This window comes from Trachypithecus francoisi, unplaced genomic scaffold, assembly GCF_009764315.1.
Source record: "Trachypithecus francoisi isolate TF-2019V2 unplaced genomic scaffold, Tfra_2.0 Lachesis_group9, whole genome shotgun sequence".
Lineage (NCBI taxonomy): Eukaryota > Metazoa > Chordata > Mammalia > Primates > Cercopithecidae > Trachypithecus > Trachypithecus francoisi.
Window position 1 is genome coordinate 33783775 of NW_022681474.1, and position 21026 is coordinate 33804800.

The following is a 21026-nucleotide window of genomic DNA, read 5'->3' on the forward strand; positions in this document are numbered from 1 at the left end:
AGCAGCCATATATAATTGTGTATGCTCAGAAGGTCAAGGCCAGGCACTGTGCAGCTTATGCACATTGTTGATATCTGCTGGCTAATTGTCCATGTGGGATAGAACTCAGGCCTGCAAGTACTTGAGCTTCTCTGGCTTCATGGTTAGACTGTGTTTAATTCCACAATGAAGGGTGCATGTCATCAACATCATTGGTGTTGATGGAGGCTTAGAGTTGGTGAGAGATTGATGTAGGCTTCTGCTCCTTTTCACAGGTTCCAATTTGTCTTTGCTCCCCCAACTTCATGTCCAACTTACTTACATTCCTGCCTGTCTTTGTCTTCAGGCGCCAGCAGCCGACTTAGAAGCAACAGCTTCACACAGATGGTATAACCAGCTCCCACAGTTGAGTAAGGGCAAAACCCTATGATAAATCTTTTATTTTAAATATCTCCTGGTGGTTATGCCTCTCTGATGACTCTAGAAGATACACCTAGCAATTTCCAAAGTAATCAGCAATTTACTTTAAAAAATAATAACTTATTTACTTATAGATGAGACTTCCGATTTCAGCATTAACATGCAAAGGACTTGGAAGTCAATGTTGTATACTTAAAACAAGAAAAAAGCTAAACTGAAAAATCAGTGGCTTTTCTTAGATCCATCAGAGAATCGAGGTCACAGGGCAAACCACCACCCTGGAGAGGCAGGTACATAGAGAGGAACAAGTAGAATCGGCTTACCTGAGCAGAAGCTCCTGGAGCAATGGTAGGTACACTTACACGGTAGTTTTGATGAATTGCTGGAGACCGAATGTGTATTAGTTTGAGAGTGAGACACTCCTGGGGGCCCAGGTCTAGGGGAGTCTCCACACTTTCATGGTTTTACTTTCAGTAACCTCACCAGGTTCTCAGGGTGAAGATCTAAGAGAAATCCCCTTCTGTCCAGAGTGTTCTCCACAACTAAGGCCTGCTCTTTAGGGGAGAGCCTTATATACCTCAGGGCAACTCTGGCCTCCTCTAGCCTTCCTGTCTCACCTAAGGGGAGAAAAAACAAAAAGCTAAGGAGCACTTCTGGCAGTCACAGGTCAGTGACTTATGCCCAGTAGAAGAGATTTGCATGAGGTTACAGATTGCTTCCTCTCCTCTCACTTTACATCAACAGGACTCTAGTAACAGTGGATTGTAACTGCCAGAGCTATAAGACACAGACTGCATTTAAGAAGGAGTTCTTAGGGAAACCCAAAGATAACAGGAGAGGGGGAAAAATCCAACAAAGACACTACAGGAAATGGAAGCTTAAGGAGCCTACAGGTAGAGCAAACAGTAAACTTAGTTCAGCTCCTAGCTAAATTAACATAAGATAACTCCTCACTCCAAAGGCCTATTTTCCTCCCTTCCTATGACTTGATACATCACATTGGCTTTCAAAAAAAAAAAAAAAAAATAATAATAATAATAACAAAGCATGCTAAAAGGCAAGAAAAAAAAGCAATTTGAAAAGACAAAGCAATCATCAGAACCAGACTCAGATATGTACTCACAAATGAGTTTCAACCCAATGCGGTCATTATTGTTTCTAATGTCCACATTTTTCCATTTTGGCCAATGGAAGTCCTTTCAGGTTGGTTTCTCTGTTCTTTTGGCAGAGTCCTCACGGTAGCTTCCCTGCTACTCAGATTCACTTTGTATATTTCTTGTCCATGTATACAGCTAGCTTTTTCTCTACAGATCCCTCATTCCTCTTAGGAGGCAATAGTAATTAGAGTTTACAATCTGAGGGTTCAGGGTGTTTGTTGCCACTGAGTTGATTGTTACTTGTAGGCCTTTTCAGTTAGTATAAGAACAGAGGCTGCTTTTTATAATTATTTATTTTTATAGTTTTTTAAAGGGAGAATACATCATGAGTCTCTACTGATAATTCCAGTTTAAATTTAGCATTCCATGTGTTTTAGTTGAATTCTTTGAATTTATATTTGTACTTCTTTTCTCTTCTGCAAAAATCTTGACTACTAACTATACTAACTATATAGTTACTTATTTGCTTTATCTCACTATGCATAATAATAATTAATAATTTCAAACTAACAAATCAGTATTATTACTAGATAGGCTTACTAAATACAATTTAAGATATTTTTGAAGTTTTAAAAATCCTTATGACAAATTACTGTGTTTTAAAATCACTTGAACTAATTCTCTGTGGTTAAGCCCCAACCTTGATATGCAGTAGTCTCAGTCTGTTTTCTGTAGCTTATAACAGAATAACTAAACTGGGTAATTTATAAAGTAAAGGAATTTATTTCTTACAGTTCTGGAGGCCAAGAAGTCCAAGGTCAAGGGGAGGCATCTGCTGAGGTTCTTCTTGCTGGCAGGGACTCTCCGCAGAGTCACAAGGCAGCATAGGGTGGTACATGGCAATGGGCTGAGTGTGCCATCTCAGGTCTTTCTCTTATAAAGCCACCAGTTCCACTTCCACAATAACCCATTAATTCATTAACCTACTAATCCATTAATCCATGAATTGATTAATTCCATTGATGAAAACAGAACCTTCAAGACCCAATCACTTCTTAAAGGCCCCACTGCTCAATACTGCCACACTGGAGATTAAATTTCAACATGAGTTTTGGAGGACACAGATATTCAAACCATAGCAGTAAAGTTTATAGGATTCATTGTGTCTTTTATTTTTGATGTTACTTTTAATTTTAACATTTAATTTTGTTTTATAATTATGTAGGATGGCTCCAAAGTCAAAACTACAACAAGGTATTTTCAGAGAAGATTAATTTCCAATATTGTCTCCTCTGTCCTGTTATTGGAAACCATTTTCATTAGTTTTTGTTTTATCCTTTTTTTGTTAAAAATATAAGCAAATTTATTCATTTATTTCTTCTTGTTTGTACTTAAATTCTCCCTTTCTTAGATAAAAGGCACCATGCTATATACTGTTCTGTATTTTGCTTTTTTTCCCTTGTCGACCCTCATTCCATAGTTGTGTACCTGTAACTGGATTCTGGGTGAACGGCACTTACTAGGACGCAAATAGGAAGCAGCTATATTGGTTCTCCCCACTTCCCCTCCAAACCAGCTCTTCTTTTATTCTTTGTTGCCCCTGGGTGAAATCTCCGGCCGTTCTCAGGTTACCCCAATCACCAACAGGTAACAAGTGAATAGCATCTTTCCCCAAACATTAGAATGCTCAGTCCAGTGTGATATTAAAACTCCAACTTTATTTAGAGCTTTCCTTCTCCCTCAGCTCAGACCGACAGCAGATTGAGTACCCCCCACATGGGACAAGTGTGTGGGTGGGAGGCGTTATCAACTGCTCTCTTTTCCTTCCCCTGCCCGCCCTCCCGGCTGCTGGTTTATTCTTCAGAGTGGGAAGACGCAGGATAGTTCTTGCTTAGCTGCTCTAGTTGTCACCGGGTGCTGGTGTTCTCTGGGTGTGGCCATTCCAAATGCTGATTGTCTCACTGTAGAGGTAGCTTTCTGGGGTCTTTGGAGACCATCTTATCACTAAGGATCACTTACCTACAGTTCTTTAGGCACAGATATTATCCCACTTGCTATTCCCATATAAGTCATCACTTAGCCCCTTGGTATCTGGGGAGACACCTGGTCCCTTCACACTCTCAAGGTGACCCAGCCTCGTTTCCTTCTTCAGCCTCCACATAGAAGCTAGGAACTTAGGGGTCCTTTGCCCATCCAGATTCTGGAAGCAGTAGCTGCTCCCAGGGTAGCTGCTTCTCTTCACTCTACCAAACTAGGGCAGCTGCAATGCAGACTCTCTTAGACTTTTCAAATGTGAATTGGACACATCCAATTCACACATCTACATCCTTCAAATGCTAAGGAACATGTGTCGAAAACTCTCTATGTGGTTTTCCTGAAACTCCTTAACTTGGCTGGAGGTGCCAGAATGCCCAGCACGCTGCCAACTCTCTCCAAAAATTCTTCTTCACTGGACTCTTCCACATCTTCAAACATTTTTTTTTTGTCTTTGTTTTTATGGCATGGAGGTGGGTGATGGACCAGTGTTGGCAGACCCAGTTTTGGCATTACAACCACACATGTCCTGTAGAGGTTGTCTAGCATCCCACTTTAGAACTGGGGAATATGGGCTTCTGTCACTTTGTTCTGGGCCTTTGGGACTGCTTCCAAAATTCTGAGGCTTAAGAAAAGCTGTCATTTCATTTTATTTTTAAATTTTTATTTTTCGCGATGGAGCCTCGCTTTGTTGCCCAGGCTGGAGTGCAGTAGCGTGATCTCGGCTCACTGCAACCTCTGTCTTCTGGGTTCAAGCTATTTTCCTGCCTCAGCCTGCCAAGTAGCTGAGACTACAGGCGCATGCCACCACGGCTGGCTAAATTTTGTATTTTCAGTAGAGATGGGGGTTTCACCATGTTGGCCAGGCTGATCTTTAACGCCTGACCTCAAGTAATCCGCCCACCTAGGCTTTCCAAAGGGCTGGGATTTCATATTCTGTTGTCTTTCTAATGAGTTGTGTTCTGAATGTAGCATTTGAGTTATTTTCCCATATTGCAGGTGGGAAAGACAAAGTGGCTCATTCCACAGCCCATAGTAATTGTTACAACAGAGATTCTTAGCTCTGGTGTGTTTATCAGCCACCAAGACCCGGAACTGTGGGCTGCTCTGTTGCAAAAACTATTTCTAAGCATTTACTGTGGTCCAACATTTTCCTATTGGAAAGATTCCAGTTCTTCTCTTCCTCCTGACTCCTGGGGCTGACAGGCAGCCTTCCCCTGCTGCAGGCAGCATCCCATGCTCCCAACTGGACACTCAACTTCTTCAAGCACAATGTGTGGTGAAGGGCATGTGTTTAGAGACAAACCCCCTGGCTCTGCCCCTTTCTAGCTGTTAGAGTTTCTGGGCAAGTCACTTAATTGTGTACTTTGAACCTTGTCATAGAATGGATATATTAACACCATCCATTTTGCAGAATATGGTAAGGATTGGAGAGAGTTGTGTGTGTGATGCTTCGTCTGGGGCCTAGCACATAATAGATGCTCAGTAAATGGTAACATATTAGTTCAGCTAGCTAGGCCATGCTGATGCAACAAACACAAAAATGCTCAACCTGAGGGATTTAACACACAAGGCTATTTTTCATGCCGTGCTGTCTGATGTGAGCTGGGTGGGCCTTTCTTCTTTGGGCTCTATCATCTAGAACACATGACCTCTATGGTCACTGTATAAGGAAAAGAGAGAGCAGGGATCATTGGGGATGTTTTTAAAGACAAAGTCTGGAAGTGGCTTATGCCTCTGCCATCCTTTTTCTATTGGACAGAACTCAGTCACATGGCCCTGATCTTATTTTAAGGCAAATATGGTTTTCCTTTGTGCCCGGGAATAAGAAATGGTGTGGTGAACACATAGCATTGCCCACTTGCTATTCAGCAGGGAGACCCTTTTGGCCATTGGTTGTGGCAGACAGAAAGGGTTCTGGAAACACAAGATGATTGATTGACTTGGCTTTGGAGGGAGGGAGAGGCCACCTTCTCCCACCCTGACTCATGGTGGCACACAGACCACCTAGAAGGCAGAAGTCTGGGCAGGTGGCAGCATTTTTGGGAACTGTCAGGCTCAGAAGGGCAGAGGTTCCCTGGGGGGCACATGGTGCCTACCACCTGGCCTGAGGCCTCATTTGACCCCCAGAGCTGGCTTCACTTCTGTGGCTTCCCAGGCAGGGCCAAGGTGGGACCTTGTGCTGTTGGAGATTCACATACTTGTTTCTGCAGTCAGCCTTGGTGTCACAGGCATCATGCAGGCATGGGACTTTGCACTATTGAGGATTCTACACTTGTTTCTGTGATCAGTGCCTTGTCCCAGGCCTCCATCCTGTGGTTCCTCCATCCTAAGCCTCAGAGGCAGATCCTGTGTAGCTTAGGTCACTGGCTGGAGTCCTGCTGTCCCCACAGTGCCTGCAGGCTCCAAAACTTCCATGGCTTCCTATGGCCTACTGTGCAAGTCACAGACTGAGAATGTAAGAGCTGGGGTGATCCTGGAAATCCCTGAGTCCAGGGGTGTCTTTGGGTAGCTAAGGAAAGAAGTGCCCAGAGTCCTGGCTTTACTAGGTATTTATGTTTCATATTCTGAAGAATGTTTTAGTCCATTCAGCTGCTATAATACAACACAATAAATTGGGTAGTATACAAACAACATAAATTTATTTCTCACAGTTCTAGAGGCTGGGAAATCCAAGGGGAAAGCACCAGCAGGCAGCAGGTTGGGTGTCTAGTGAGAGCCTTCTTCCTGTCTTATACAGGACACCTTCCTGCTGCATCCTCACATGGTGGGAGGGGTAAATGAGCTCCCTTGTGTCTCTCTTATAAAGGCACTTATCCCATTCATAAAAGTTTCACCCTAATGACCTAATCACCTCCCAAAGTCTCCAGCTCCAAATACCATCATCTTGGGGATTAGGTTTCAATGTACACATTTTCAGGGACACAAACATTGAAACCATAGCACCCAAATAGTTCTCCAAACCTCCTCTTCTAACACTCCCCAAGATGATCTCCATCTTGCCAGGTCAACCTCTGTCATGGAACATGTCGTTTAGAGTCCCAGCCTCACACCTCTGCCAATGCAATTCCATCACCTGCAAGGGCACCCTGCCCTTGACTTACTTGGATTTTGTAAGACTTTCTCATCTCTGGAGCTCACTCTTCATCTTGAGGTCCTGCAGCCTAGATGGGCCTGTGCTGTGGTCCTCTCTGATCGTCTACATTTTCACTTGACTCTGAATGTCCTTATGGGATTGTGTTTCTGTCCTTGCACCATCAGGGCTCCAGGAGGGGAAGGGTCACTAGTAATAACAATGGGTTGAAGATCACAGCAAACCACATCAGGCTTCATGTGCTTGCTACTGTCGTCCTCATCAATTCCCATTGCAAACACAGAGGATGGGAATCATCAACCCCATGTTATAGATGAGGAAACAGGCTCAGAGGGATTGAGTTACTTGTACAAGGTGACCCAGTTGGTGAGCCGCAGAGCAAGCATCTGAATGGCAGTGTGACTGCCCCTGAACTCACGCCCTTAATATTGGGCTGTCTGGTCGCATGGGTGGCTCCTGCTTATGGTGGTGGCAGGTACTAGTGACTGTCTACTCTCCCAGACAGCCCCATCTGAATAGCATGCATGGGGAAACTGAGGCCCACTGAAGATCACACTGCCTAAGCACCGAGCTGGGAGATAGAGGTAGCTCTGTCCTATCCCACGGACTTGCCTCACACTGAGGTGGGGGCTTTGCTACCTTTCCTGGTCATTTTATTTCCTGCTCCAGCAGAAGGTGACCTGGGAGAGGCTGGGCTGGAGACACTATTGGTTCCTGTATGGCTTATGAACTGTCGACCCCCTTCTCCTGCCTTTCCCCTGCAGACCATAGGTCCCAGCACCATTGAAATTTCAGTCTCAAACCTCAGCCAGGCCCTGAACATATGTTCCACCCTGAAAGGAACAATAAAGCAAGCCTCCAGGCTTAATTAAGACCCCACAAAAAGCCCTTCTGGGCTGGCCTTATTCTCTGCTTTTGGTTGCTTTTTCACCAACACCACCCCCACTCTTCTGTTTCTGCCACTTCCTCTGTGGAAAGGATGAAAGGCGTTCGAGACACCTGGACTCTTCCATACTCCCTGGTCCTCTTTTCTTCCAGTCTGCCCTCCCTCCACTCTTCTAAGCCCTGAAGTAGGAGAGGAGGCTGCCTGGGTTCTGGTGCCAGGCTGCCCTATACCCTCAGGCCCAGCTGCAGAAACAGGCAGGCAGTGAGAGCCTGCCTGGCTTCCAGTGCTTGCAGGGCTGCCCTCTCTGGGCTGGGACTCTCTGGCTAAGTTGTGGGGTCAGCCTGGCCCAGGTCTGCAATCTGATCTGGATTTTGGAGGAAGATTCTGCAACAAGTGGCTGCACTGACTTTAAGGTGGAGCCCCAGTTCTGAGGGCTCTGTAGCTGCACCCTTGGGTCCAGGTCTATTGGCCTGTGAAGGGTCATCAAAAGACCAAGCATGGCACAGGGATGCAAGGAATTTTTATGTTGAATAAATACATGAAGTTTTACTTATTTAACAAAGCTCATGTACTATGTACTGGATGCCTAAGACCTATTAATCCTCACATTAGGTATTATCATCCCTATTTTGCACATGAGACCATCAAGGGACAGAGAGATTAAGCAAACTGCACAAGATCACACAGCAAGTAGAGGATTTGAATCCAAGTGAACTGGCCTCAGAGGCCATACACTTAATACCTGCCTAGGCTGCTTCTAATGGAAGAACAGACCCATCTGACCCCACCAGATAAACTGACTCCTTCCTCAATTCTGTTCGTCTGAATTCCCTGTGCAATTCAACAAATTATTATAAAGTTAAAGTCTGTGAAACCACTAGCCAGGTCAAGAAATTGAGCACCGCCAGCACCTCACAGTCTCCCTGCCCATCGTGTGCAAGCCCTTTTCTGGGCACAGCTTCTTCTGTCCGCTAGAGCTAACCATTACGTTTTCAGTAATAATTTCATTGCTTTTCTTTGTACTTTTACCACCCCAGTATGCATCCTTAGACAATATAATTTAATTTTACTTTCTTTTGATCTTTATATAAATGAAACCATGCAGTAAAATTTATTTTGCTTTTGGCTTCTTTTGTTGAATATGATATTTTTCTATTCAACTATGGTATTGCATATAGTTGGTGTTCATAGCCTTTATTACTGTATAGTATTATATTGTATACTATAACTTATCGATTTTACTCTGATAGACATTTGAATTGTTTTCCAGCTTCTATTATGAAAAATGCTTGTATACATGACGTGGTGTACATGAGCATTCACTTTTGTGTCCTGGGTCATGAAGAATGCAAATATTCCCCCTTCCTAGGCAATTCCAAATGATTTTTCAAAGTGGTTGTACCAATTTACACATCCACTGGCAGCATATGGAAACTCTCATTGCTATACCTCAGCACCAATACTTGGTGTTGTCAGACTTGGTAATTAGAGTCTATCTATCTGATGAGTGTGTGAAAGTATCTCACGAAGGTTTTAATTTGTATTTCTCTGATTGTTAATGATGCTGGGCACTTTTTCAAAACCTTATTGGCCATTTGGGTTTCTTCTTTTGTAATGTGTCTGATCAAATCTTTTGCCCACTATTTTACTGATTGTCTATTTTCTTATTCATTTTAGAGGCTCTCTGTATATTCTGGATATGAATCATTTGTGGCTCTATGCATTGCAAAAAACCTTTTCTTGGATATGGAGCTTGCCTTTTTACTTAAAAAAAGTCTTGATCAATGAGTTCTTAATGTAAATTTAATGTAATACAATTTATCAATCATTTTCTTTATAGTTGGCATTTCTTACAATATGTTCAGAAAATGTCTCCTATTCTGAGGTCTAGAATATCTATATATTTATACATATGATTTATATTCTAAATTCTTTATTGTTTTGCCTTCCGTATTTAGGCCAATGATCCAAGAATTTATTTTTGGTATATGTACAAATATATTAGGTAGGGGTCCGATTTCATTTTATTTTCTTATAGGAATACACAATTATCACAGCACCATTTATTTAAAAGATTCCTTTTTCTATGCTCTGAACTTCCACTTTGCCATAAATTCCAGTTTATGGGTTTGTTTCTAGACTCTACTGATTGATCATTTTGTTATTCCTGTACCTAGGTCACCGTGTCTTATTCTCTTAATTTCTATAACCTTAAAATTGAATGTATGCTTTCAGGAAGATGGAGAAAATATACTTTTTTATATTCCTCCTCAATACAACTAAAAACCCTGAACATTAGGTGTAAAACAAACATAAGAAGACTTTGAAAGATGGAGAGAAGAAGGCAGGCAGTTTGAGGGCCTTGGAATCTGAAGAATGACACAACATGAGCTGAATTCCGTGAGTTTCCCTTCTGGCTCATAGGTCCCAGATTAGCAGCTGAAGAAGCTAGCAACCTGGAAGCAGCCAAGAGTATGGACAACAAAAGCCCCCTAAAAGCCAGCTCTTTCTAGCCAAAGTACTAGGAAAGTACCTAGCAAGACTGAAAGCTTTCAGCCAATAGCTGCTTTACTCTAGCCAAACACTGCAGGAAAAACTCAAACCTGCAAAGACCAAGTGGCAAGCCTAGACTTACCCCCTTTTAAGGCCATAACAAGCCATCCAGCATCCCTGCTGGAATGGTATCAGAGGCTGAATAGGAAGTCAGTACCTTTGTCTTCCTTATCTGGTAATGTACCTCTCCCCCACCATGATGTCAGTGGAGACAATCTGGGGAATAGGAACCCCCATAACCCTTAGCAGCAATGAGGAGCACTCCCTCCCCATAACTTGGGTGCCAATGAGGCTGAGTGGGAAACTTGGGCTTCTACCTCCACAGATCATGAATGATGCAGTGTCTGTCCTTCCCCTGATGGAGCACTGACAGAAAAAGCTAGCTAAAACAAAAAGTTTAGTAAGAGCCAGAGTCTCATAATATAATGCAAAAATGTCCAGATTTCATTAGAAAATCACTTGTCAAAACTAAGAACTAGGAAGACACCAAATTGAATGAAAAATACATTAATAGATGGCAACACTGAAAGACAAAGGTGTTAAAATTATCTGACAAAGATTTTAAAGCAACCAAAATATAAATGTTTTATTGGGCAATTATGAACACACTTGAAGTAGTGACAAAATAGAAAGCCTCAACAATAGAGCAGAAAATATAAAAAAGAACTAATGGAAAGGAGAAACGGAAAAGTATAATCATTCAAATAAAAGGCTGAGCAGATGGTCTCAACAGCAGAATGGAATCAGTGGGCTGGAAGATATTTAATAGAACAACACAAATTGCCCGATCTGAACAAATAGAAAATGGACTAAAACCAACCAACCAAACAAACAAACAGAAAAACCCAGGGCCTCAGGGACCTGTAGGACTACAACAGAAGATTTAACATTTGTGTCATTGAAGACTCAGAAGGAGAGGAGGAGAGTGAGGCTAAAAAAGTAGTCGAAGAGAGAATGGCTGAAAACTTTCCAAATTTGGCAGCAGATATAAATCTACTGATTCAAGAACAGAGTCAGTCCCAAATAGGAAAACTCCAAGGAAATCCATCTGAAACACATCATAATTAAATTTCTGAAAAATCAAAGACAAATAAAATATCTTGAAAGCAGCCAGGGGAAAAAATGACACCTTATCCTTAGGGGAAAACAATTCAAATAACAGCAGATTTTTCATTAGACACCATGGAGGCTAGAGGGAAATGGTACAATATTTTTCAGGTGTTGAAAGAAAGAACTGTCAACACTAGTGAAAATATCTAGTCAACACTAGAACTCTCACTCTAGTGAAAATATTCTTCATGAATGCAGAGTATATCAAGACAATCTCAGATAAAAGAAAACGAAAATAATTTGTTACCAGACCTACCCTAAAACAAAAAGTCTAGAGGAAGTTCTCCAAATAGAAAGGAAACAACACGAGAAAGAACCTTAGAATAGTAGGAAGAAAAAATAACATGGTAAGCAAAAATATGAGGAAGTACAATAAGCTTTCCTTTTCCTCTTGAATTTTAAAAGTTATATTTGTCAGTTAAAGCAAAAACTGTAACACTGATGTGGCTCAAAACACATGTAGAGAGAATCTTTCAGTCAATTACAGTATAGCAGGGAGAGTAAAGGAACATAAAGGGAAGCAGGTTCTTGTATTTCACCCAAATGAATAAAATCTTGACCCCAGTGGACTGTGATAAGTTGTGCATATATTATACCCAGAGCAACTACTAAATAAGCTATACAAAGAGATATACTTAACAAAACACTATCGATAAATCAAAATGGAATTTTAAAAAGTGTTCAAGTAACCCACAGGAGCACAGAAATGAAAAACAAAACAAAACAAAAACAAAAACAGAAATGACAAACAGAACAAATAGAAACAAAAAATAAATTGGCAACTTAAGCCCTAATGTATCACTAATTACATTAAATGTAATGGTCTAAATAATATAAATAAAAGGCAGTCTGGCAGAGTGGATTAAAAACATGATCCAACTATATTCTGTGTATAAGAAATTCTCTTCAAATACAACAATTTAGGCAAGTTGAAAGTAAAATGATGGAAAAAGGTATATTATGCAAACATGAATTAAAGAAAAGCAGGAGTTCAGAGCAAGAAAAATTACCAGAGATGGGAAGAGACGTTATGTATGATGAAACAATCAATCCACCAAGAAGACATATCAAAACTAAATGTGTATGTACCAAACAACAGAGCTGCAAAACATGTGAAGCAAAAACTGACAGGAGAAATAGACAAATGTATAATTATTGTTAGATATATCAATATGTCTCTTTCAACAACTGACAGAGCAATTAGTCAGAAAATCATAAAAAATATGCAACACCATCAAACAATAGCATGTAAACAAGATTTATGGGCTGGACATAGCAACTCACACTTATGATCCTAGCACTTTGGGAGGCTGAGGCAAGAGGATTGCTTGAGCCCAGGAGTTCAAGACCAGCCTGTGCAACATAACAAGAACCCATCTATATAAAAATTTTAAAAAATTAGGTGAGCATGGTGGCACGTACCTGTAGTCCCAGCTAACTGGGAAGCTAAGGCAGGAGGTCGAGGCTGCAAAAAGAGCTGTGATTGTGCCACTGCGCTCCAGGCTTGATGAGTCAGAACCTGTAAAAAAAAAAAAAAAAAAGAAAGAAAGAAAAGAAAAAGAAAAGAAAAAAGAAAGAAAAAGAAAAGAAAAAAAAAGATTTATGAAACATTCCATCCAAAACCAGCAGAATGGATATTCTTTTCAACTTTCTATGAAACATTCATCAAGACAGACCATATCCTGGACCCTAAAACAAATCTCAACAAACTTAAAAGAATTGAACTCATACAGCGTGTGTTCTCTGATTGCAATGGAATTAAACTAGAATCAATAATGGAAAGATAACAGGAAATCTCCAACACTTATAGACTAAACGACATCCTTTAACATAATCCATGGATCAAAGGGGAAGTAGCAAAAGAAATGTAAAAATACATTTAGCTAAATGAAAACAAAAATACATGTCAAAATGTGTGAGGCACAGCTAAGAGTGCTAACAGGGAAATTTATAGCACTAAATGTTTACATTGAAAAATCTCAAATCAATAATCTAAACTCCCAGCTCAAGAACTTAGAAGAGCAAAATAAGCCCAAAGCAAGCAGAAGGAAGGAAATAATAAAGATAAGAGCAGCAATCAATGAAATTGAAAACAGGAAAATAAAAACAGAAGACTCAGTGAAGCAGTGCTGGTTCCTTGAAAAGATCAGTCAATAAGATTGACAAACCTCTAGCAAAAGTGAAAGACACAAGATAGAAGACGCAAGTACCAATATCTGGAATGACACAGGGCTATCACTGCAGACTCTGCAGCCTTCCTGCCCTGTAGCCATGTGACTCGTTCTTCACAACGGAATGTGAGGGAAGTAATATGTGCTACATCTATCATACTTTCTTTAAAAGAAAACACTAGCCCTCCATTTCTTCTTTCTCACGTTTCCATGAGCTGTATATGGCGAAGAAGTTGGTGAGGCAGTTTTGACCATGCAAATAAGGGTGGTATCCTAGGGTGTAGGGGAGCAATAAGCTATGAAGAGTGGATGTCCTTGGATAGCCTTGTGAAGCAGAGCTGCCCATCTACTGGACTGAGTCACTGTATATTTAATTCTTTTTGTTCTAGCAGCATAGCCTGTACTCAAGCTAATATATTATACCTAGGTGGGTTTATGTCTTAGGGGACTTACATACTTACATATAACCAAGATATTGTGGGGCCACTCCAGTCTTCTGACCATGCAAGGTGTTTTCTGAGGCCTCCATCAATCTTCTGGTCCCCCATCATCTGTCCATGGATGAAGGCCATCACTGGACCACCCTTCATACCTGTCTACCTGACCCTTTCAAGTCTAGCAATTTTCCCACTATTCCCTTGTCATTGCTGGAGCACAAGAATCCTTTCACCACACCTCAGCCACAACGGACCCAAGGATTTCCACAAGGCCATATAAGGCCCTACCTGTCATACTCACTATCTGGCCATTCCCTTTCCCAAGCCTCATGCCCACCTTTGAGATCCAGCACACAGCACCTATGCTCCTATCATTTCCTCATCTCCCAGTGTTTTCTCTGAAGAGGCCCCTGACATACTGTCTTCACAGGCCTATGGAGGCACCAACAGTGGGCACTGGCAGGCTAGTGCTGCTTTTCTCCCACACCATTATCTGAGTAACAAACACAGGCATAGTGTCTGCCAGAGTAGGGGAAAGATACAAGGGGAAATAGCAGAGAGAGAGATAGATAAATATATTTAATATGACATCACCATTATCAACATGCCATTCTTTTATCAAGGCAGAAAGAGTTGTTTTCACCTGCAGAGTCAGAGAAGAGGCCAGAGCACCTGACTTAGAAATTATGAACTCTGCTATGACCACATGTTGGGGTTAAGGCATGACCCAAAGCTCAATCTTGTGCTGATGGCATGAGGGAGGCGGGGGCACAATTGTAAAGAGGCTGCAGAGCTGAGATGAACTCAGGGCAGTCTGTTTGGTAAATGCACAAGCCTGGAATGCAGAGCCCAGGGACCTGCTTTCATTTGAACCCTGGCTCTGTTAGTGACCTTGGGGTGGTCATCTACATTGTCTCTGAGCCTCAATTTCGCCTCGGTAAAAGGGGAACAATAATACCCACTCTTTCTATTTCATAATCCAAAAAAGAATGAAGTGGTCTCTGGGAAAACGCTTCAGAAGTAAGGACTCTGCACACATTGGATTTATTACTATTATTATTATTACATGAAACTATCACATTTGTGGATGAAGGGATTTAGATGTGGTGGAGCTGGCCTTCCAGCAGATATTCAGGCCCAAGCAAAGCAGGCCTCTGGGTGATCTACTCTGGGGAAAGCAAAGAGACCAGGCGGGCAGAGCTGAGGGAGGGAGGTGCTGAGAGTGTGCTGGGGCTAGAGATGGAGGGTTGTCAAAGCCTTGCCAATGAGTTGAGGGCTTGTTGGAGCAGACAGTAGGGACCATTGCAGGTTCTTGAGCAGGGGAGACACCTGAAGAAGGTGGAGAGATAGCAAAAGTGGCAGGTTACCTCCTTAGGCTGTTTTAGTTGGTAATAATAGGCTGTTTCTAAGTTCAGTCAAACACTATCACTCCCCATCCCAAAGCTGTTCTTGACTTCTCTGGAGGCACTTGCTTCTTCCTCTGGACTCTTATGGTTCTCTCCAGCTGGAGTGTATCTCTTTGGCAGCAGTTATACCAGCTCAAATCTTCCTGAAAACATCCATGATTTTCTGCCTGAATCCCCTGGTTGCCCAGCCCACAGAGGTTACCTCCTTCTTGGGGCTCCTGAGTTCTGTGACCTACTTATGGGGCTCTGTTCATGGAAGGCAGTGTCTCTTGGCCCTAGCTGCTCATTAGAAGACTGGGTTTTTAAAATGTCTCCACGCCCAGATTGTAACCCAGATCAATGACATTGTGATCTCTGGGGTGGGACCTAGGTATTGGGATGGTTTCTAAACATCTCAGGTAATTCCAATGTGCACATTGTGATTTGGGATCACAAGCCACCTGTGATAATCGGGCATCCTGCTTTATGATTACTGCTTTCATTCACGCACTTGGCATACCTGGAACACATTGGGGTGCAGGGAGAAAGCACTAGGATTATAAATATAAACCAAAATCCTATGCTTTTAAAATGTGCTTTACAATCGACTTAATAGTAGAAGAGTTAATGATCATAACAGTCGGCAGCCCTTGAGCACTTACTGCGGCCAGGCTCTCATCCAAGCACTTGACACGAAAGTTCCAGAAAGCAGTCACACCAACATTTAAACACAGGATGACTCCAGCAGCCACCTTTTATCCATCATGCCAATCTGTTCTCAAAGTACACGTGTAATTTAGAAACAAACAAAAATCATAACATATAAAAAAGATACAGATACCAGGGTGACCCGTGAAACACTTTTTGCTAATAAGGTTTCATGATCAAATAATCAGACTACGGTGGCCGACTATGAGTCCTCCAGACCAGGTCTAAATCTCTCTCTTATTTTTGTTCCTTCTGCCCAGCAGCTAGCAGAATCTGGGTTCTAATAAATGCTCAATAAATATCTGCCCACTCCCAGCAACATTTATTAAATGATAATCACAGCTAACGTTTATCAACATTGCCAATGTGCCAGAGACATCATACTTAATCTTCACAGAGGTCCTGTAAGGCTATGATTACACCTGTTTGCGACACTGAGCAGCTAAGTAACTTGCCAGAGTTCAGAACCTGAACCCAGACTGTGGGACTGCACAGTTCATTCTCCCCCACTGGTGAGCAGGTCCACAGGGAACAGCTTATGAAGGTGGTGGGGGAGGGGTGGATTTTAAAACATCAGGAAAGAGGCAGAGGTGGATCGTTCACTCCCTGCAGGTGGTTCCTTCTGCCAAGAGTGACCTTACCTATCCTTACCTACCCTCCTGTCCCAGCTCAAACGCATCTTCTCCTGGAAGCCTACAGAGGGGTCTGACCCGTTCCTGCCTTATCTTCCCCGCTGAACTTGGGACACCTCGAGGGCAGGGTTGGGTCCTACTCAAGGGTCATCCACAGAGCTGGCTCAGCAAACGTACACTGGTCATCTGAGCCTGCGCCCGCCCTTCCTCCCAGGCCAGTGCGCCTCCACCCCTCGGGTTTTTCCTCTGTGAACTCTGCTTCCTTTTCTTTCTTTTATCCCTCCTCCTTCTTCTCCTTCTTTTCCACGTGTCTTCTCCTCTCATCCTCTCGTCTCTCCATCCCCACCTCCCACTCCTTCCCACGCCCCATCTCCCCCACCCCCACCACCCCGCGCCGCCCCCAACCCTGGGCCGAGCAGGTGCAATTCCTCAGGCGGCCTACAGAGGGCGATGTGCGCCACCACTGGGCCGCGCCCCTCTGGCGCGCGCTTCCTGTGAGGTCAGGTGGGAGGAAACCGCCTGGAGCCGCCGGGAGTGGACGCCGCCGAGGCCGGGAGTCGCGCCTGCAGGTGAGTCGCCGCGCCGGGGAGGGAGCGCATCCCTCGCCGCAGCCCGGACCGGGACTTGGAGCCGGTGTCGGACTCCAGAGGCTGGGGCTGGCGGCCTGGGCAGCGTCCCTCCCGCCCCCGGCCTGGAATGTCAGGTGCGCCGCGGGCCGGGCCCGCGGGTGGCCCACCCGGCGGGCCGCGCGATGACAAAGCACAAAGAGACTGCGTGCGACCACCATCTGCTCGGCTTGCGCCAGGGTCAGCGGGCTTCAGGAGGAGGACGCGCCTGTCCCGGGCTCCAGGCTACGGGCGAGACAACAGGGGCTCCTGACCTTTTTTGGCGTATATGTCACCAGTGCCATCTAGAACGTAGATGGACACTGAGGCTTATCTCCTGAGAACGAATGGCCTTTACCCAGACTCAAAGGGAGGCGTGGAGGGGCCCGCAGTCCAGGGGTCCGCGGAGTGGAGCCTTTTGAGAGTCACCGCAGCAACCCCCCTCCCATATTTTGGGAAGGCTGGGCCCTGCGCCCATTAGCCAAGGTTGGACTGGTGTTCCCTGCGAAGTGAGGGACAAGTGAGGGGCGTGCCCTCTGCAGCAAAGGTATGCTTTTCTGAGCCAGCCCAGAGGTGCATGGTGGCGAGTGTGGTCTGCCGCTACCAGGCAGTGGCTGTAAAGTAACCCCGAAGTGACCCCCGTCTCCCTGGGTGTTCCTGGGGAAGGCCCAGGTGGTGACATTGACTCCCGGGGGAGCAACATACTCGACCCATTTTTTAGTGGAAGGGAAATGGAACCCCACTGGGGATCCTGGTGCCCTGAACTCCCAGTTTAGTACCCAAAGAGGGCCCTAGAACCAGAGCTTCTGGCCTCTTGTTCTTTCTCTGCTGCCCATAGGTGTGATCCGGGGCAGGCTAGGTAAAAGTCTCCCTGTGCCTCTGCCTGTGACACAGTGGCCGCGCTAGTACCCTCCTCGGGGGAGTGTTGTGAGGCTTGAGTGAGGTGAGCCTTGCAGGATGAGCTTTCTACGGGGCGTGGGCCACAGCAGGGGCTCAGTCCCAGTTGTGCTGTTGGCAGTGTAGTGATTGGCAATAAAACTTCCTTTGCCAAGGATCCTTTTGATAGTTCTCCTGGTGGACTCCATGTCTGAAATCTTTTTGCCTGGCAAACACCTTGCCTTTATTTCTCCCCTTTTTGTGAATCAGACACAGCATCTGCTCAGCGTGGGTCACCGCTGTGAGCATGACTGACCGCAAGCCTCCCTCAATTTCTGGTAAATTTTTTTCCTTCAGGCTTTTTGAGGTCAGGGTGAGAATCCTCCACAGATCTTCATGAGTCTGGTCCCAGATCACTAACAGTTAAAGGTTTTGTGGTGGGGAGAACTTCTGTGCCACTTGGCTTCCATTAGCCTACCCACCCTGACCACACAATGCAGGTGCAGCCCATCAGGGACCCGCAGCGCCTGGGAGGATGGTGCGGATCTTGGCCAATGGGGAAATCGTGCAGGATGACGACCCCCGAGTGAGGACCACTACCCAGCCACCAAGAGGTAGCACTCCTCGACAGGTAGGTACTCATTTCCTGTGGAGTGGGACAGATGACCTCCTGTGTACTGGCTATTCCTAGCTTCCAGAAGTTTATCTTGCTGATCACTAACCTTTTCTAGCCTGAAACCCTTTTTGCAGAGCACTGGGTAAGACTTGGGGAAGATGCAGTGGCTTATTGTCTACCTCTCCAGATCTCCTTTCTCCAGGCAGCCTCCCCAGACTTTACACCCAAGAGCTCTCTCTCCTTTAACTTGGTTAGCAAATCTCACTGGAGCTGGTGTCTTTCTTTTAAGAGTGAGTTGCATGACAGAGAAGCTGGAGAGGAAGTAGAGGAGATGAGCCCTGGGCACAGAATAATTATTTTAAAGGAGTGGCTGGGTGCGGTGGCTCACACCTGTAATCCTAGCAGTTTGGGAGGCTGAGGTGGGCGGATCACGAGGTCAGGAGTTCGAGACCAGCCTGACCAACATGGTGAAACCCCATCTCTACTAAAAATACAAAATTAGCCAGGTATGGTGATGCATGCCTGTAATCCCAGCTACTCAGGAGGCTGAGGCAGGAGAATTGCTTGAACCCGGGAGGCAGAGTTTGCGGTGAGTCGAGATTGTGCCATTGCACTCTAGCCTGGGTGACAGAGCGAGACTCCATCTCAAAAAAAAGAAAGGAGTGATGATAAATATTAAAAATGCCGGCCCTAGAGCCATGCCCTGTAGTCCAACGTGCCTCAACCACTTCCTCTCTCCTTTGTCCTGGGCCTGATATAAGGAATATAGACTGGCATGTTCTGTGCTCTGAAAGCTTGTGACTTGGTTGTTGGGATTCTTATGAGTGGCATGGGGGATTGCTGAGAAAGGAGGGTGTGACCCTGGGTGTCTGTAGGAAGGGAAGGACGCAACCTAGAGAGGTTGCCTCCTGGTTGGTGCCTCAACCCAAGGATTCATTCATCTCTCTCTGTCTTCATGTTCTAGAGCTTCCTCAACAGGGGCCATGGTGCTCCCCCAGGGGGTCCTGGCCCCCGCCAGCAGCAGGCAGGTGCCAGGCTGGGTGCTGCTCAGTCCCCCTTCAATGACCTCAACCGGCAGCTGGTGAACATGGGCTTTCCGCAGTGGCATCTCGGCAACCATGCTGTGGAGCCGGTGACCTCCATCCTGCTCCTCTTCCTGCTCATGATGCTTGGTGTTCGTGGCCTCCTCCTGGTGGGCCTTGTCTACCTGGTGTCCCACCTGAGTCAGCGGTGACCTGTGGGGGCTGACGCGGGTGGGCCTGTTGAGAGGGACTTGCTGGGCCTTGGTGTGAGAGCAGGCATATTTGGAGGGGATCTGGTGGTGCCTTGAAAGTCTGATCAGAGAGGGGACCACAGGTGTGTGTTTCCCCCTTGTGTTAAGCATGAGGCAGAGGGAGACGTTAGTCCAGCATTTCCAAAGTGTGGGTAGATCTCTTGGCTCCCCTGAGATACTTTGAGGTGGTATGGGGCCTGCATTAAGTAGCACAAAATCAGAGCAAGAACGTGATGCCCGTCCCAGTTGTCTCAATCCCTTTATGCCGAGAAGGTCTCAGCTGGCTGCCAACATGTTCTGATGCCTGTGGAAGACTTGCCGACGTCTCCTCTGCCTAGGGAGCAGGACTTAGGCTTAGGGCAGGTGGGAAAAATTCCAGACTTTTATAGCACTGTTTTTGTTTTAATGGTATATTTTTATTGGCTACCTATTGTTTAGGACAGGTGGTACTGGCATTCTATTTATTGTGACATTTTCAATAAATAGATTTAAGTACAAATGAGTCCATATAAAGAAATGTATAAATAATCGTACACCTGCACGCAGATCCGGAAAACATGGTAAAGAGGAATTGGGTTTGGGGTACAGGCAGCAGCGAGCATTTGACCTCAGAGGGTGGTTTCTAAGATTTTCTCAGTAGGATCGCAGAACTAGGAGAGAAGGTCTAGAGGAGATCTGGCTTGGACCCCTTGCCTGAGGTGTGGATGACTTCCAGCCTCACTCTGAGATGCCAGACCTTATGGTCAGCTTTGTGGGGAGGGTTCCTCTAGCCAGAATGACTGGTGAGGCTGCAGGGTCGGGAGAGCCAGGGTGTAGGTCCGAGGTCTCCCTTGCTTAAGGAGACCTTCCTGACCAGAGGCTACTCAGCCTCTTTTACCCTCCAGAGGCTCCCATCACCCCTGGCTGCAGCACATTCTCCTTAGAAAACGGTGCATGTGGAACGAGGATGCCCTGCTTCTCTGGAGAGGAGGCCTTGAGTTTTGACATGTGAGCCCTGGATCTGCGTGGAAGCCCTGCCTGGGGAGGCACTGGGTGGCTGAGGCTCTGGGCCACTGAGGGAGGAGGGTTATTTCTAGGTTGGAGGGAGGCTGGTTGAGCCAAGGACTTGTCTGTCCTGGCAGCAGGTTTCTCATCCTTTTCTCGGGATCCG

The 21026-nt window shown here is 45.0% G+C and overlaps 1 protein-coding gene and 1 long non-coding RNA gene across 2 annotated transcripts; one reads left to right on the forward strand and one right to left on the reverse strand.

Moving 5' to 3' along the window:
- Positions 1-14879: 14879 nt before the first annotated feature.
- LOC117082763 lies at positions 14880-16826 on the reverse strand. Its single transcript, XR_004436768.1, has 3 exons — positions 16530-16826; positions 15829-15938; positions 14880-15110 (listed from the first exon to the last, which is right to left on the reverse strand). It is a non-coding gene; the product is annotated as an uncharacterized LOC117082763 (long non-coding RNA).
- A 143-nt stretch (positions 16827-16969) lies between these two features.
- On the forward strand, positions 16970-20375 carry FAM241B (family with sequence similarity 241 member B). Its single transcript, XM_033209120.1, has 3 exons — positions 16970-17075; positions 18488-18618; positions 19568-20375. The coding sequence occupies exons 2-3, from the start codon at positions 18523-18525 to the stop codon at positions 19835-19837; spliced, it is 366 nt and encodes a 121-aa protein (XP_033065011.1). The 5' UTR covers positions 16970-17075; positions 18488-18522; the 3' UTR covers positions 19838-20375.
- Positions 20376-21026: the final 651 nt, after the last annotated feature.